Below are 17,580 nucleotides of genomic sequence, written 5' to 3'. Positions count from 1 at the left end.
TGTATCAAAGTAACTCTCTTGCAATTTAAATATTTCCTGATATTTGAGTTGATTATTTATAAAATACTATACATTATAGTATAATTATTAGAGGCACATATTTTTAGTAAATAAGAAAGCAAAATTTCGGTACAAAACCAGAGTCAACTTTGGGTTCAAAAGTGGTAAATAAAATAAAATTTCGGTGTTATAGTGGTGAAAAATCAGATCAAAAGCGGTACATATATAAAATGACATTTTGGTTTTGAAATTGTGAATATAATCCTAAATTTGATTTAAAAACTGCACTTATTACACAAAATAAACATATCCCTTCACATAATACATATTTAATAGAGTATAAATGGTCCATTTTTGCTTCTCAAATATTTACAGCAAAATTAATCAGTTTTCCGTGAATTGCATAACTTGCAGGATAATTCAAATTTCAGAACGTGTTGCATCGGTAAATAAACACTAAATTTCGTTTTTAGGAGTCTATTTCGCATTTTGCAGTTCATTTCATATCATTTCGTGACAAAGCAGGATAGTAAAATGCACCTCACACCTTTCTGAAACATGAAAAATTAACATTAGAATGTGTTATTTCATATTTCGTGTTTTGTCAAAAACGAAATATGCATGCCTCTAATAATTATATAAACATTTAATGTGAGTGTCATTCATTCTAGCATCCTATCCTCTACTTGGATTTGAACTATCTCTACAAGGAGGAGCAACGAGAAAGAGTGTTAACTATGATGCTCTGTTAAACTATGAACAGCTAAGGCTAGCCAGCCACCTTGATGCCAAGGTTGGTGAACATCATGCCGGAGATGCTGAGCTCCACTTCAAGGTAAGAATACGACAAAATCTATTCATTCATTCATTGGTTGCAACTCGTAAAAATGTTGAAAATGTCAATCATGATGATGCCTACTATGTATTTGTTTTAAAACTACTCAAAGTTTCCTTATGGTTTTGGAGTTTTTATTATTATAAAGGCTTTGTCATAGGCTAAAGATTCTATTTTCCATGAATTTCATGATACTCATGCAAACTATATCCAGGTAAATGCTTCAACTAATAAAATAAAAAATACATGTTCATCATGTTAACAACATGAAATATATATTTTACTAATACAAGAACAAATATTAATGAAACTAGGCTTTTATGTACTATTTATGAACACTACAGGGAATTGTAGCATTCCTGGCAATGTGATTCAAACAAGTGCACATCTTTTGCAAATGGCTCTTTGTCACATCTTTATCAATATTGTATATTCTTCTCTTTATCTTTTAGCTTGAAGCAGTTGGAAACGTGGTCACAGTAGAAGCTAAAAGAGAGGTTAAGGCAGATGACCAATCACAAATTACTTTCATGGCTGAAATATCACCTGGTGGCAAGATCGAATTGACATCTGACATTATTTACAAATGCGATCCAGGAGATGTCAATATTCAAGGAGACACTTTACTCAAGATCAGTGGTGATTCAAAGGAATATAGGTGAGTAATTGCATTCTGTGAATAGTGTTGTTTTTAATATTAAATTTCAAATATTGTACGAAGACTCTCAATGTTTCATTCACCTACTTAATTTATGTAACAATTTGGCTGCAATTAGTTTTACCATCAAAGAACAAACTACATATCTAGAAATTTTGTTTATGTAACCAAGATACATGAATTGAACCTTTATATTAATAAAATAATAAAATGGAAGAATTTTGCACTAAGTTAAAAGCTATTTATAGAAATATTGGATCTTTAAAATTACCAGCAATATTGATAAGCCTAACAGTATACCAACAGAGTAGGGATTAGTCTGTCCCATTCTTATTTTTAAATTGTCTCGAATATATATACAGAGTGTTTCAAAAGTTGCACAACCCAAACTTTGAAAATTTATATCATGAAAATCGTAAGAGAAATTTACACCAGGTTTGCTGCATTATAAAAACTCATCCATTGAGATATTTTTCAAAGCTGTACATTATCAATTTATTCCATACATAAAATTAAATAAATTAATAACTGGCGGAAGACAGCTTTAAAATTTTTCCAGAAATTAACTTTTGAGTGAGAAAACTATGTAAGAAATTATCGAAGAATCATAATTAGACGTCTGATGAGTGATGGATGCCATGCCAATCTGTTGTTTGCAACCAATAATGATCATGTACAGCATTTGATGGATTATGACTGGCAATTTTATGGGTTGAGTGAAAAGTGTCATTTTTGGGACATATCTCCGTAGCTGGCAACACTAGCAGATTGAAATTTTGTCACCAGATGCATGCAACCTGCACGTAAATATTGTCCATACATTTACGTTAAAAATCAAAATCATAATTTTGGGTCGAAATTTCACTTTTTCGTGAAAATTTCTCCGCACCTGTCAACCCTGCCATTCCAACACAGCTGCCTGGAGCTTGTTAAGAATTGGTAAGGACAAGTCATAAATCCGGCTACTACATGTCTACTTTTTTATTATTATTACAATTCGGACATTAAGTGTTCCGATTAAATCAGAAAACCAATCATGTAGGCTATCATTGGGTTAATAAATTTATGTTATCATTTATCCACGCAAATTAGCCAAAAGTGGCACAAAAAGTGAAGTAAAATTAAGCAAATCAATCCATCAATCAAATGTTGTCAAGTCTGAAACCAGAAACAGTCTGACAACAATAGTAAATGCAATACTCATGTGTCACAGTACAACAAACTCCAAGTTTTTTCGCATGAGGATTTTCAGCGGACCACGTTCTCCTGTTTTGGCTGTTAGACAGTGGTGGCAATTGGATCCCAAAACTGATGGGGGGAGGGGTAAGGTGACAAAACTGGGGGGCAAAGACAATACATTTGCCTTCGTAGATAAGATTTAGCATTGTGCAGGGGCAAAAGTGGCGAAAACTGGGGAGGCAACTGCCCCCTCGCTGCCACTGCTTTTAGCATAACCATTCAAACGGACCCAAACTTCATCAGTGAAACAAAATAAAATAAAGAATTGTGATGAGAGATCGAAACCACCTGCAATATACAAGGTTTGGCTAGAAAAAACCCGGACTGATGCTATGAAATCTTTTATTCGGCATTTTGTACAACAGGAACTTTATCTCCTTCAAAGTACTCCCCTGCACGATCTGTACACCGCTCCATACGAATTTTCCATTGCTGGTTGCCAGTCATTTTCGGAGATCATGTTCATTACATCCGTCGCTTTTCTTTGCACAGCTTCTACTGTCTCAAATCTGGTTCCTTTTAGGGCGGACTTCACTCTGGGGAATAAAAAGAAGTCACAGGGAGCAAGGTCCGGTGAATACGGTGGATGTTCTAACACTGGGATGCCATATTTAGCCAAAAATGTCTTCACTGACAGGGCCGTATGGACAGGAGCATTGTCTTGGTGCAGAATCCATGACTTCCGTTGCCACAAATCAGGTCGTCGTCTTCTTACTCGCTCACGAAGGGTTTTCAGCACATTAATGTAATGATGTTGGTTTACAGTTTGACCCTCGGGTACCCAATGAACGTACACAATGCCTCGAATGTCGACAAAGACAATCATCATGGCTTTGAATTTGGACTTGCTCATGCGAGCTTTCTTGTGACGTGGCGAACTCGGGGTCTTCCAATGCATTGATTGGGGCTTTGTGGCAGGGTCGTACGTGAAAAACCACGATTCATCACAGGTTATCACTCTCTCTAAGCATGTAGGGTCTGTTTCAATGTTCTTCAAAGTGTCCGTACAAATGTTCACTCGAGCTTCCTTCTGTTCCAATGTCAGGTTCCTTGGCACGAGTTTTGAACACACTTTACTCATGTTCAAATTCTCGTGTAAAATTTGTCGAACACTTTCTTTGTCTATTCCTGTGATTTCAGCAACTGCTCTAATGGTCATTTGACGATCTTTTCGAATCACATCACTCACTTTTTGAATGTTTGTTTCCGTTTTCGACGTGCATGGTCGTCCTGAATGTGGGTTGTCTTGGATTATTTCCTGTCCTTCTTTAAACCGTTTAAACCACTCAAACACTTGTGTGTGTGATAAACACTTATCCCCGTACACAGATTTTAACATGTCGTATGCTTCTGTTGCGGATTTCCCCAGTTTGTAAAGGAACTTCATATTGACACGCTGTTCCATTTTAATACTCAGCATTTTTCCGACGGAGCACAGACGCACGTTCCTCTTTGTCCAAGTGCCACAGCGAAACTGAGAGGCCTGCACCCAGGGCAATTAGTCATTCTGTAGGCAGGGTGTGGTAGTATAGAATCGTGCATTGCTCAACCTTCGCACATTTGTTGTTTGCCAATAGCAACATCAATCCGGTTTTTTTCTAGCCAAACCTCGTATCAAGGTTCCGCAGTTCTTGGACAGCGACAACACTATGGTTTTAGGGTACTTTTCTTCACAGTCCTATAAGCACTGGAAAGGGAAAAATGTGCTTGTGACGCAAGTTTCCTTAAGCTTTTGTTTGCAGATTGATCCAGACATGTACGCACATCCCCCACTGCCGCAGGAGTTAAAACCGATGGGTGACCACTTCGTATTTTGTCACATACACTTCCACTTTCCCGAAATTGACGTACTAGTCGTTAAACAGTTGCTTTGTGAGGTACAGCAGAAGCAGGGTATTTTTCGAGGAAAACTTCTTGCACATGAGTGCAACAATGAGTAGTAAAATACTCTTTAACAATGAACGCACGCTGCTCCAATGAATACGCCATGCTGAATCAACCAGGCAGTGCTGGCGAAGTGTGAGCGAAGAAAATTCAGGGTAGCCAGGGGCAGCCTAGGATTCTCTCAAGAGTCCAATTTTGGTACAAAATCATGATTTAAGATTTTTCACGTAAATGAATGGACAATACTTAGGCACATGTTACGTGCGTCTGATGACAAAATTTCGACCTGCTAGTGTTGCCAGCTACGGAGATTGTCCCAAAAATGACACTTTTTCACTCAACTCATAAAATTGCCAGACATAAATCCATCAAATGCTGTACATGATCATTATTGGTTGCAAACAACAGATTGGCATGGCATCACTCATCAGACGTCTAATTATGACTCTCTGATTATTTCTTACATAGTTTTCTCACTCAAAAGTTCATTTCTGGAAAAATCTTAATGCTGCCTTCCGCCAGTTATTAGTTTATTTAATTTTCTGTATGGAATAAATTGATAATGTTAAGCTTTGAAAAATATCTCAATGGATGAGTTTTTATAATGCAGCAAACCTGGTGTAAATATCTCTTACCATTTTCATGATATAAATTTTCAAAGTTTGGGTTGTGCGACTTTTGAAACACTCTGTATATAATGCGAGAATTGAAAATTAAGTTAACTTTAAAGCCAATGTAGCAGTTGGATTTTATGGCGGCCACTCGTTAATTTTTAATTTTTTTTGTTTGTTTTGATTTACTAAGATTAAAAAAGAGCAGATTAATTTATTTTGACACATACATGCACAAGAGGAATGAATATGTGAATGTGTGGGATGTTTACATTTTTGCATTGGATGGATGAACTGTAGTTATTAATATCATTAAATTTTATGTCCGAAATTTATCATTACAGGTAAAACACCGTCAAATTATAATTGAAACTTCAGTTTAAAAGAATTATGTTAGGTTTCAGCTATTGCACTGCAAAAATATCTTACATCTGTATTTGTAGTGTTCTTCAATAGACACAATTTAATCTTGAAAAATTACTTCATTTTAAAGTTTAATACTTGAATTGAACTAATTATATGGTTTGAATTGTTAAGTCTCCTTTATGCACATATAGACTAATCGGGGCTGGACCTACAGTTTAAAGTGGGATCTGTGCAATGTGCCTCCACCGGGTATTGAACCCGAGACCCCTTGATAGGTGACAACATTATCAATATGATATCAGAGAGGCCTTAATTATATTATTGATTAACAATCTTTTATATATACAGTGGAACCTCGATTTTATGTTGTTCAGGGGACCATGCTGAAAAAACTTTAAAATGCGGGAAAATTTTGTGAAATTTTGCTGTATTGGGACCATCAAGATTGAATGTACAATGTGGGAAAATGTAAAACCGAGGAATGTAACTATGTAATTATTAACTATTTCATTATTTAATATTTACAGACTTAAAGGAGGAGTGACAGCTAATTCCCAATTGTCTGAAGCTCATGGTCTGCTTACTGCAGGAGACGTAAACTACATTGAATTCCTTGCAAGTGTTGCCAAAACTCCTGGAGCACCAACCGGCACATTGAGACTCAATGCCAAGCATTATCTCGATATCCAAGGAAACTTCCAGATCACAAACGTCAAGGGCAATGCACTTTTGGAAATTAACTTGCTGAAGAGCAACAAGAGAATTCACGGAGCAGCTGAATACACGAAGAGAGGAACCAAGTACCGTGGCAATGCAGAGATCCTATTCAATGCTGACCAAAATCCCAAGCAGAAGGTCCGTTTGGAAACAGTCACTGACTTCTCCGACGCTGGACACATTGTCATTGATTCTAAGTAAGTAGTGTCTCCTTTACTTAGTGTTTACAATGCATTTCGTATTCGGTAGGGGAGTGTCTTCCAAAATGTGGACACTAACATATTTTGGCCTACCAAAGCAAAGTTATCAATGAAAGAAATGTTGCAAAACTTTTCTTTTCTGAAGAGGTCCTAAACTGTAAGGAAACAAGGTTGTTTGTGTGCGAGGCAGGGAAAACATTTTCCTGGAAAACGTGCAGTCCCCATTTTGGACAACCAGTCCTAGGAAGCAATTAAATTCAAGGTCTAATGCAAAATTTTGTTACAAAAACTTTTTTGAAAGAAAAAAGAAAGTTAACCATGAAACATACAATAAAATTATAAAACACAATATATTTTTCTCATTTTTTTAAAAATATCTTCACTAGCAAATAATCTCTCATACTCAATTTAAACACTTAATAAACAACATAATATCACATCTCTTTACATAAATGTAAGATAACCTGTCAAGCAGTATGTCAAAATCTAACTTAAAACTGTAAAAACCAATGCTGTACTTAACAAAATTGAATGTTCAAATTTATTGCCCAATAGAGGCAAAATCAAAAACTTTTTTCACGAAAACTTGAAAACTTAGTAGAAAAAAGAAGGTCTGGCTGCTGCGCCCATGACTCAATTAAAACTGGCATATAGACAGTCTGTAATGGTAGTAACGCTTTGGGTCCTGGGTAGCAGCATTAATCAGTGAGAAACCAAACATCCCCTATTCATGTTTTTGTTCGCAAGATTAAGCACATAAACAGCATGATAGAACACCATTTTAAAAATATGCCCTAAGCTTTCGACTCCATGTCGGAGTCATCTTCAGGGCTGGTCGAGAGAGAGAGAGATTGAGAAGAAGCAGCAATTTATTGCACAGTAAATTGTCACAGTGACAAACTTGGACATATTGTAAAGTATGTTGTATCATGCTGTTTATTTGTGTGTTGGGGATGTAAATGTCTTTGCTGGCATGCGGCGTAAGGACTTTTTTATTGTTAGTATTCACAAGATGGTATGTAATTAATAGGGCTGAACTGATGTATCGGTATCGGTTGATATTTTTGCACCGTTACTAGCCGATACCATTGTTTTTGAGTCACTAGAGGCGCGGCCAAAACCAATTGTCTTTTTTCCTATCAAAGTTTCCTTCAACTTTTCCAACGCACCTTTAATTTTGAAAAGAAATGAGAAATAGTTGTGCATTTGTTAAATGAACCCCTTCTCAAGTTTCCGGGAACAGCAAGTGCGTGACACAAAGATCTGTAAGCAGATAAGACTCACGGTCAAGTATCTTGCAAATCAAGCGTAACGTGAAATTATCCCTATAGGAGTTCGCTGCTTCTGTTTAGTTCTCTTCGAAGTCTACCAGGCTTTGTTCGTGCAGATGCAGTCTCGTGTAACAGTGACCCTAATGAGGTCCCGAAAGCCAACGATGCACCTGTTGGTAATCCTCCCACTTTCTTTGGTGTTTGCGGACATCCCTCTCTTTAGTGACCTCCCGCAGTTAAAAAAGTCATTGCGCATGAAAGTGGTGGACGTGTCTCAGACATAGTACATAGCATTTTCCTTGAAATTCAAATACGTGGGTTAATCCCCCTTTTCCTTTTCAACTTTAGACTTTTGTTTGTCCCGACTGGGTTTCAGCAGGCATGTTTCGGAACAAGGAACGTGGCAGGGAAATAATTTTCTTTGAACGACAGATGACGGCAGTTAGTTTCTGGAAAGTGTAGTGATGGGTTTGGATTTCCTCCCACGCCAAGCGATAGAACTATGCATTTAATGTTTCTTAGAAATAATTTGCCGAAAGTATATCGAAAGCAAAGTTACTTCGGAATATCACTATACTGAAGTCAATCGCCTGATATAGAAGCAAGAGACTGGTAAGTTTTCATTCTCCCCTTTCATTTTGTTTACTAATTATTTTTCTCTCGCTTAAAGGACAAAAAAGACATTACACCTTTACTCTTAGTTTTAGACATCTTGTCCATGGCTGGTAAATCGCCAATTATTCTTGTGTCCACGGATGATTTAATGTTAGTTTGGGAAGAGTTTGTATTTGAATTTTCAAATTTGATTTTAAAACTTTGGGTCCGTCAGTACTTAGGCTATTTTGCACCCATCACATTATATGGGCTCCAGCCCCTTACCATTACAAATAACAACTCTAACATTGCATAACTAAAATCTTAAAATATTCTGACTTTCGTTAAAAGCTGAGGCTGTAAAGAGGCACTCAGCACACATAAGGACAGAAAAACAGGACAACACAGAATTATACTCGCCATAGAGCCAGTCGCCAGAGCCTCGTTTGTCTACAAAATTCAGTCCAGGGTGTACTACGTGGAAGTTTGGTTCACAGTTGGGTGTACTACGTGGAAGATCACCCCTTACACCCCAGTGTGGGAAGAGTGATCCTTTAGTTTTAGAGGAGATTGAAGAGGCATGTTCTCATTTTTCAACATTGGGGGAGAGGGGGATGAGGACGACACGATTGCCCTGCTTTTAGCTTCGCTTAATATTTCTCTAATATTTGAAGCATCTGATCGATTGTCAGTGATCTAAAAAATAGACTGTAAGGTTGAGGTGCACCGTTGCAACAGAGCATCATATGGTAGATTAATTTATTCATCGCCCTTCTTCAGAAATGCATACATATAAAATGTAATAATAATAATTACACAGACACACACATAATTTATGTATGTATATATATATATATATATATAATTACACAGAATATGAAATGCATACATATAAAATGTAATAATAATAATTACACAGACACACACATAATTGTATGTATGTATATATATATATATATATATATATATATATATATATATATATATATATATATATATATATATATATATATATATAATAATTACACAGAATATATACATACATACATAAATTATGTGTGTGTCTGTGTAATTATTATTATTACATTTTATATGTATGCATTTCTATGCATATATATATATAACCATTGTTATTTTAAATTTGGAATTTTTCAAGTATCGGTATCGGTTCAAAGTGGTATCGGTTCAGCCCTAGTAATTAATGTTTTTATTCAGTATTCACATTTTTTAAACATTTTGCATCACTAATTTTTATTTGTTTGTGGAGATTATTTATCTCCTTAAAGAAATATTTCTCCCAACTGCTTTGTGCAGTGCTTATATTCTGAGAGACATATCTAAATATTATGAACTTTAATACAGAAAAGTTACATTAAAAATAAAAATTTACCTGTGAAAGATATATATGCAAATGAGGGGGGAGAAAGGGTATGACAGTAGATAACTTCTTAAGTCACGTGCCGGCAACATATTTGTTAAAACACTAAAGTAACACACAAACAGCATGATGAAAAACAATATTTAAGGATATAGATATTCTCATTAATTCACATTCAACTGGTCTTGTAAATTTTGTGCTCTATGTGCCAAAATATTGTAGTTATTACATTTTGTTTTGCTCATGACGTGATTCTACATTTTCTCTTTTATTGTGCAGGAACACCATCATAATTATCGACAGGAAATTCAACGTAAATGGAAAAGCAAACATTGCCGAGAACTATCTGGACGGAGAGAGCACAGGAGAGATCGATCTCCAGCACGGCAGGCACCAATTTGCAGCCAAGGGAAAAGCAATCCTACACGCAAGGAAGGGCGACAGTGAGGGAGAAGTGAACCTCGAAATCTCACACACTGGTGCTACCACAACTCAGTCCATAACCATCCACCAAACCGTCAAGCACTACGATGCCCAGTTCCTGACGCTCGTGACAAATGGCGATGTAACTGTATCCCTCGCAGAGAACAGCAACATCAGAACTGTCTATGGACTCACCCACAAGGTTGAGGGTAGGGATAGAACCATTGGAGCTGAGGTTAGTGATACCGTATTTACGCGTGTATAGTGCACGTGTGTGTATAATGTGCACTCTGGTTTTGGATGGGTAAAAGTTACAAAAAATTATATCTCGTATATAATGCTCAGTACAATCCAGTTTCAAGAAATGGGTTTCTTAGTTGTAGGTTGTAAGTCTGTTGCTATGCTGATCAAGAATGAATGACGTCATACCTATTCAATTGCTCATTCCTACTTTTTCAAAATATATACTTTTTTCTTTCCGTGACTAATGTCACATTTATACGAGGCACATTCAGGACCTTCCAAATAGCAGTTGGCAGCACAAGATTTCTTCCATTAAAAAATTTACACACTCCTTGTATGTCATATTATTTGGCCAGTAATACATTTTAATTTTTATTGTCTTTTTCCTTATGTTTTCTTTCATCCAAAGAACCATAAAAATCAGAATGTTTCTTCATTTTTTGATGAACTTATTTCAACCGCATTTCACATTAGTGTCGTTATCTTGTATGGAATACTGTTTCCATATTCAGAAACTGCAGGATTCAAGCTTTACAATGATATATAACATGATAGGGTTCCGTAAACATGAAAAATCAATGCAGGTGTCCCAAAATCATGGAATGACCCTGTACGGTTTCATGTTGGCTGTCTGAATTGTTCCGTGCATAATACGCACCACAGTTTTTGGGGGCAAAAATTTTGGAAAAAGTGTGCATTATACATGAGTAATACGGACATTTTGAAGCAGTCGAAGTATTGTGATAAAAATGAGTAATTGCCAGAAAAAAAGTTAATGTAAAGATTATTTAGCATATTGCTTATTCATAAACATGTTGGCACAAAGCCTAAGCTGTTCTTTAGTAATAGTTTGGTTACAATTTGTTTATTTAGAGAGTAATAATTTTCATATTTCAATGTTAGTACTGTATTTAAAAATACAAATATTTCAATGTTTCTACTGTCTATTGCAGCTTCAAATTGATGGATCTCTTGTGCCAAGTGCCATTGCGGCTGAACTGTCTGCTCAATCAAACGAGCACTTATTATCTGTAAAGTCAAGCGGCCGATACCAGGATTCAAACTTCGAACACAACCTGAAGCTGAAGTGTGAAGAATCTCACAAAGAGGGTGAATCTCATCTTGTTGTTCATCTGCCACTCGAATACTTGAAGGAGCTGAGGTTGGAAAATTCTTTCAGCCTTGAAGGAACATCTTCACAACAGGTAAGGAAAGTAATTATTATGTATTATTGGTCTAATGCTCTCATTGGTTCACTGAGATAGAATCCTGATTCCATGACTTCTGAGAATAACTTCAACCCTTCCAACGACTTGAATGGTTAAAGCTTTGTTCTGTCCACACTGCTGAATGATGTGTGTGATCACGTGATTTCCCATATGGCGTTGATGCAGGAAAACAGGACCCACACCTTGGCCCGCAAGGTCACCAGACCTTACATCTTGCGATTACTGGCTGTGGGGACATGTCAAGACCCAGGTGTATGCACAGAAATGTATAGTGACTTTATAATCACCCTTTATTTCTCTTACCCTTGATTTAATCATAAGGCATGTTGCTTCATAGCACATTATGTTAACTACTCAACCATAGAGCCTGGCTACAGCATAGTCCTGAAGATACATGCTGTATTTATTTTGCTACTTTCACATATAGTACATCTCTGTACTCATATTTTATAGAGAAGTACCAACATTGAATTTTTTGCTCATCATGATCAAATACAGTAAATCCCTAATTTTACGTTCCTGGATTTAAAATTTTTCCACATTATACATTCAATCTTGATCATCCCAACATAGCAAACGCTTACGAAATTTTTCTCGATTTTACATTTTCCCGCATTTTCAGTTTTATTAGCTTGAGGTTCCACTGTCTTGATATAAAATTTATATATACTGATAATAATATACCAATCTATTGTTAAATGCATTTAACACAATATGGTGCTGTTGTCTCCTGTTTTTTTATTCAATTTATTCAAATGCAGTGTGTGTAACTAGTGCACCATGTTCAGGATTCAAACCCATTTCCTTATCACACTTTAATCCGCAAGCATGCAGAATTGTGTTTTGCTAATCCGTTCCTCTTGTGGAACAGTTTCTTCAACTTGCCACTAAGCAGTGACACCGGACATGCATTCTTGTCCCGTGGCAGTTTCACAGTTGCATTTCCAGAGGCGCACACCCAGTTGTTTGTACCAAGCCTACACACCTGTTGCCTCAGGTTGATTCTTACTCTCCGTTGATTCATAGCATATGTTTGTATCCCAGGTGGAGGCACATACTGGTTGACCCCCATTTAAACTGTAGGTTGATCCCCAATTAGCCTCTCTGTGCATAAAGTGGACTTGAAACAAAAACTGAAATACATGTATGTATCTTTTACTATGTGTCCACAATAAGGATTTGTAATTTGCTCCTTTTTGAATAACCGTGTATATTCAGAAGTGTGATACAGTCCCTACCAAAAGTTTAAGACCACCAACTTTTTTCATATAAATGAATCCTGACTGAAATTTTTTGGTACAAATATTGAGTGAAATTGTATGGAAGTACGAGGCATATTTTTAAAGTAAGTACCATTTTGATATGTACAAAAAACAAATAAACTTTTTGTAACAATTTTATTGTTACATGAAAGACCACACTTTTATCTACTTTTCCACATAATTGCCACCAATATTAAGGTACTTATCATATCGAACAACAAGCTTTTGTATTCCGTCGTCATAGAAGTTTGCCGCCTGAGTTGACATCCACTGCAACACGGCTGTTTTGAGGCTATTGTCGTCATCGTGGCGGTGACCTCCGAGATGCTTCTTCAGTTGCAGAAACACGTGGTAGTCACTGGGCACTAGATCGGGGCTGTATGGAGGATGATCGAATTGTTCCCAGCCAAATGATGCGATGAGATCTTGAGTTCGATTGGCCGCATGTGGACGGGCATTGTCATGCAGCAAAACAATCCCTTTACTCAGCATGCCGTGCCTTTTGTTTTGAATGCGGCGCAGTTTTTTTAAAGTCTCACAATATGTTTCGGAATTTATTGTTTCACCACGAGGCAAAAAATCAACAAGCAACACCCCCTTCCTGTCCCAAAACACGATACACATGATTTTCCGGACTGAAATTGTCTGCTTAAACTTCACTTTCTTGGGCGATGTTGAATGCCGCCATTCCATGGATTGTTGTTTTGTTTCGGGTGGCCTACGTTGTTTCATGGCCTGTGACAATTTGGCTTAAGTACGCATCACCTTCAGCTTCATAACGCACAAGAAAAGTCAAGGTGCTACCTAAACGTTTGCTTTTGTGCGCCTCAGTTAACATTTTTGGTACCCATCGTGAGCACAATTTTTGATAGTTCAAGCGTTCGGTAACAATTTCTTTCGTAGATAACACTTCTTGAAACTTCAGGGAACTCCTCTGATAACGAAAAAACCGTGAAGCATCTGTTCTCTTTCACATTTTCACACAGTGATCACTGAGGTTCGCCCACTCCGTTCCTCGTCATTAACATTCTTTCGGCCATCTTTGAAAGCTCTTACCCATTTGCGTACCATTCCATCACTCATCATGTTTGGTCCGTACACTTCACAAATCTGACGGTGAATTTCAACTGCTTTCACGCCTTTAGCACTAAGAAAACGAATAACAGCACGTATTTCACAGTCGGCGGGATTCTCAATCGGCGGAGGCATTTTAAATACGCAAAAGCAAATGTATACACGATCGATTGTTGCCGCAATGGCCTCTGTGGCTTGCCAGCAGTTGTAGGTACACAGTGCGCATGCACGGGACACCGACCGCAGTGCTGCAGCGGCACAATTTCAAAACGGTACTTACTTTAAAAATACACCCCGTAATATAGTGTGTGAGGCATATATTGCCGAAAAAATATTGGTATACATCTTGTAGTTCTTGAGATATGAAAGTGGAAAAATCAAATTTCTTAACTGAAAAATCCAGCATTTTGAAGTGCAGATGAATGTGTATACACTTAACCGACGTCATTATGACAGTACTGAATTTTTTCCAGTATTGTGGAACATGAACGAAGGTTTTGACGCAAAAAAAAAGTTTCTCGTGTTTATATTATTTTCTAAAATTCGCAAAATAAAAAAAATACAGCATAATCTGAGAGATCTTCAGATAACAATATCTTCCTCAGCTGCTGCGCTGGGGTAAACAAATTTTATCAGTCATTAGTTGAAATGTGTGTCAATAGATTGCGCAGAAAGACATATCTCAAATAGTAGCATTGTTCAAGTCCAAATCTGTTTTCGTTATGCTTGATAATAAACAGGCTGTTTGAATCGAAGCTACGTGATAATGGGGAAAAAAAATCTGTGCCCGTGGCCATGAAATGGCAAATAATTGGTATGTGCAGATGCAATAGGTCTCATAAAGAAATTGCAGTCGCATTGAATGTGAGTAAAACCTGTGTGGCGAACACAATAAACAAATTCAAGCAGCATGGTACAGTGGTTGATAAACCATGCTTTGGCCACCCCAGGGTCCACTGTACACGAGAACCGGATTATCGCGAGAGTGGCAAAGAATAACCGTAAAGCCCCTCTTCCAGGGATAATGAGGGAATTTGAAGATTCCACTAATAAAAGGGTCTCAAAGATGACCATTTTGCGTCGTCTGGGGGAATGTGGACTTGCTTCTTACGTTCCTTTCAAAAAGCCATTGCTTAACAATGTACATAAGAGAAATTGTGTGATGTGGTGCAGAAATGAAAGAAACTGGCCCATGGAACATTGGGGTAAGGTCATTTTCAATGATGAATCGAGATTTGTGCTGTACAGCTTCCGAAAAGTGAGAGTTCGGAGGACAGCAACCGAGAAACTTCTCCCCGAATGTCTCATGCAAGCTGTTCAGGTTGGGGGTCAATCAGTCATGATCTGGGGATGCATGTCTGCTGCAGGGACCGGGATTTTGAGATTCATTCCTGGCTTCATGGATTCACCAGATTACATCAAAACAATGAAAGATAACATGCTCCCGTCCATCCAGAAGCTCCACAGTGGTACTTCATCTTCCAGCAGGACAACACGACTTTCCACACGTCAGCAGCAATAATGGCTTGGATTCAAGCAAGGGAAATCCCATTGTTGCCTTGGCCAGCATGAAGTCCGGACCTGAATCCTACAGAAAACCTATGGAATACCATTGGCCTTCGTGTAGCCAGATGCCAGCCAAGGAAAGTCCAGGATCTTCGTAAACAGATCTCCGAAGTATGGAATGAGATTATGCCCCAAGAATGCCAGAAATTGATCCGCAGCATGAGAAAACTTGTGCAAATGTGCTTGAAACCTAATGTGGACCTATTGACTATTAAAATTTCACACTTCATTCATCTAATTTCAGGAGAAATGTTTGTTTCCAAGTATATTTTCAAAGTTCAGATTTAATGATTTTACAAATTGTACCTTTAGTTGCATCTATTAGTTATAAGTTCATTAATAAGCCCTTACACTTTCTTGATCTTGATGTACCTTTTAATAACATTGCATAATAATTCCAATTTTGTATTAAAGTGTTTATTTCATGAAAAGCACTCGCATATGTACTTTTTCTGTTTGTCTGAAAAACACATGACAAGGTGGTCTTAAACGTTTGGTAGGGACTGTATAAATTTACCTTGGCTGTGGTTCATAACCGAATGCAAATTACATGTATTCTTTCATTTATTTCAGCTGGACTTCAAGACCGAGAATGAGATCCAATATGATGGCAAAACCATCAAGGCAGGAGGAGAACTGGAACTGAAAGACCACCATACCACCAAGGGACATGTGACACTTGTGTTGCCAGACAATGTCCCTAGGACAGTAACCTTCAGCGGTACCATCAATGCCGACACACCAGGCGTTACAGGACTGAGAGGTGCTGTTGGAGTAAATTTGGGTGACAATCATGAAGTTAAACTTGATGCGGCAACGGAACTTAGAGCCAATGCTATCAACCTTCATTTGACTCTTGAGACACCAGATGGCACTTACAACAGAATGGAAATTCTTCTAGATCACAAGGTAAGATGTTTTGGATTTTTTTTTTATTTATTCAAGATTTGTTTTGCTTTCGGATGTGCTTAAAAAGTGTGGTAACAAACTAATTGTAATAGTTACCATGGAATTTCCCTTCTTCCAGCATCATATGAAATATATCTACACCCAAGGTGGTCTAGTGGGTAGGGCATATGACTGTCACGTGGGAGAGATGGGTTCAATTCCCAGGGTGGCTGATCTAATGTCGGAATTTTTCCAGTCTTGTCCCCACATAAAGTGGCTCTGGGGCTCATCCAGCCTCAAATCAGTGGGTTCCTGGGGACATTCCAGGGGGGTCAAGGCAGCAGGAGCACGATGCTAATCACACCACCTCAAAAAATTGCCAAGATCGAGAATGTGTGGGACCCTACTCCCATCCCCATTGGTGCAATGCTAAATGCACGGGGAACTTTACCTTTACCTTATCAAGAATAATCACATATGCTAATGAAAAATCTTGGTTATTATTAAGTGGCTTTGAATGTAAAGTTCAATACTGATTAAATATTTCGTATTATAATACCAACAACATTAAGATGGACCTGATTGAAAATAATAAGGATGGTCAAGGTTTTATTGATCTTGTCCAGGATAGAAAAAGGTAGAAAACATGCATGTATGTTGCTGTGGTAATATACCTTCAGGTTTGAGAATGCCAGAGAGCTAGGGTTAATTAATGTAGTATGGCACCGATTCATTGCATAAGGTAGGGTTTTTTTTCTTTTAGAAAAATAATTTATTTGTTTTGAGATCAGTGCATACTTGTGTAGGTTACATGAGTATTTTTACTTGATACACAAACTATTCATTGGGACTTCATCTGAGGAATTTTTGCTATTCTTCTGTCAGTGAGGCACTGTATAAGAACATACCGGGGTATTTACGTGATTATTTTCAAGGGAAATGTTCACTGCTTCTGTAACTTTCATATTTATACAGGACTACAGAATGGCAATAGGGGAATAATTCAGTTCAATTGTAGAGATTTCAGTTAGAAAGGTGTCAAAGGCAAAATTACATTCATCAATGCAGTACATATTAGCACAATAAAATATACAAGAAAAGTACATTAATAAGGCATTGTACATGTGTAACATTGCAGTATG

At 37.3% G+C, this 17,580-nt stretch overlaps 1 protein-coding gene across 1 annotated transcript in view; it reads left to right on the top strand.

Moving 5' to 3' along the window:
- Positions 1–17,580, top strand: part of apolpp (retinoid- and fatty-acid binding glycoprotein apolipophorin) — a 117,726-nt gene that overhangs the window by 52,232 nt on the left and 47,914 nt on the right. Inside the window, exons 22-27 of the mRNA XM_083138159.1 lie at positions 672–835; positions 1,288–1,493; positions 6,121–6,507; positions 10,033–10,411; positions 11,373–11,624; positions 16,124–16,459. Coding sequence (XP_082994285.1) covers positions 672–835; positions 1,288–1,493; positions 6,121–6,507; positions 10,033–10,411; positions 11,373–11,624; positions 16,124–16,459 — 1,724 coding nt within the window. The remainder of the gene's footprint in view (positions 1–671; positions 836–1,287; positions 1,494–6,120; positions 6,508–10,032; positions 10,412–11,372; positions 11,625–16,123; positions 16,460–17,580) is intronic.

This window comes from Lepisma saccharinum, chromosome 16 (genome assembly GCF_977018435.1).
Source record: "Lepisma saccharinum chromosome 16, izLepSacc3.1, whole genome shotgun sequence".
Taxonomy (NCBI): domain Eukaryota; kingdom Metazoa; phylum Arthropoda; class Insecta; order Zygentoma; family Lepismatidae; genus Lepisma; species Lepisma saccharinum.
This window is presented reverse-complemented; position numbering and strand designations above follow the sequence as displayed.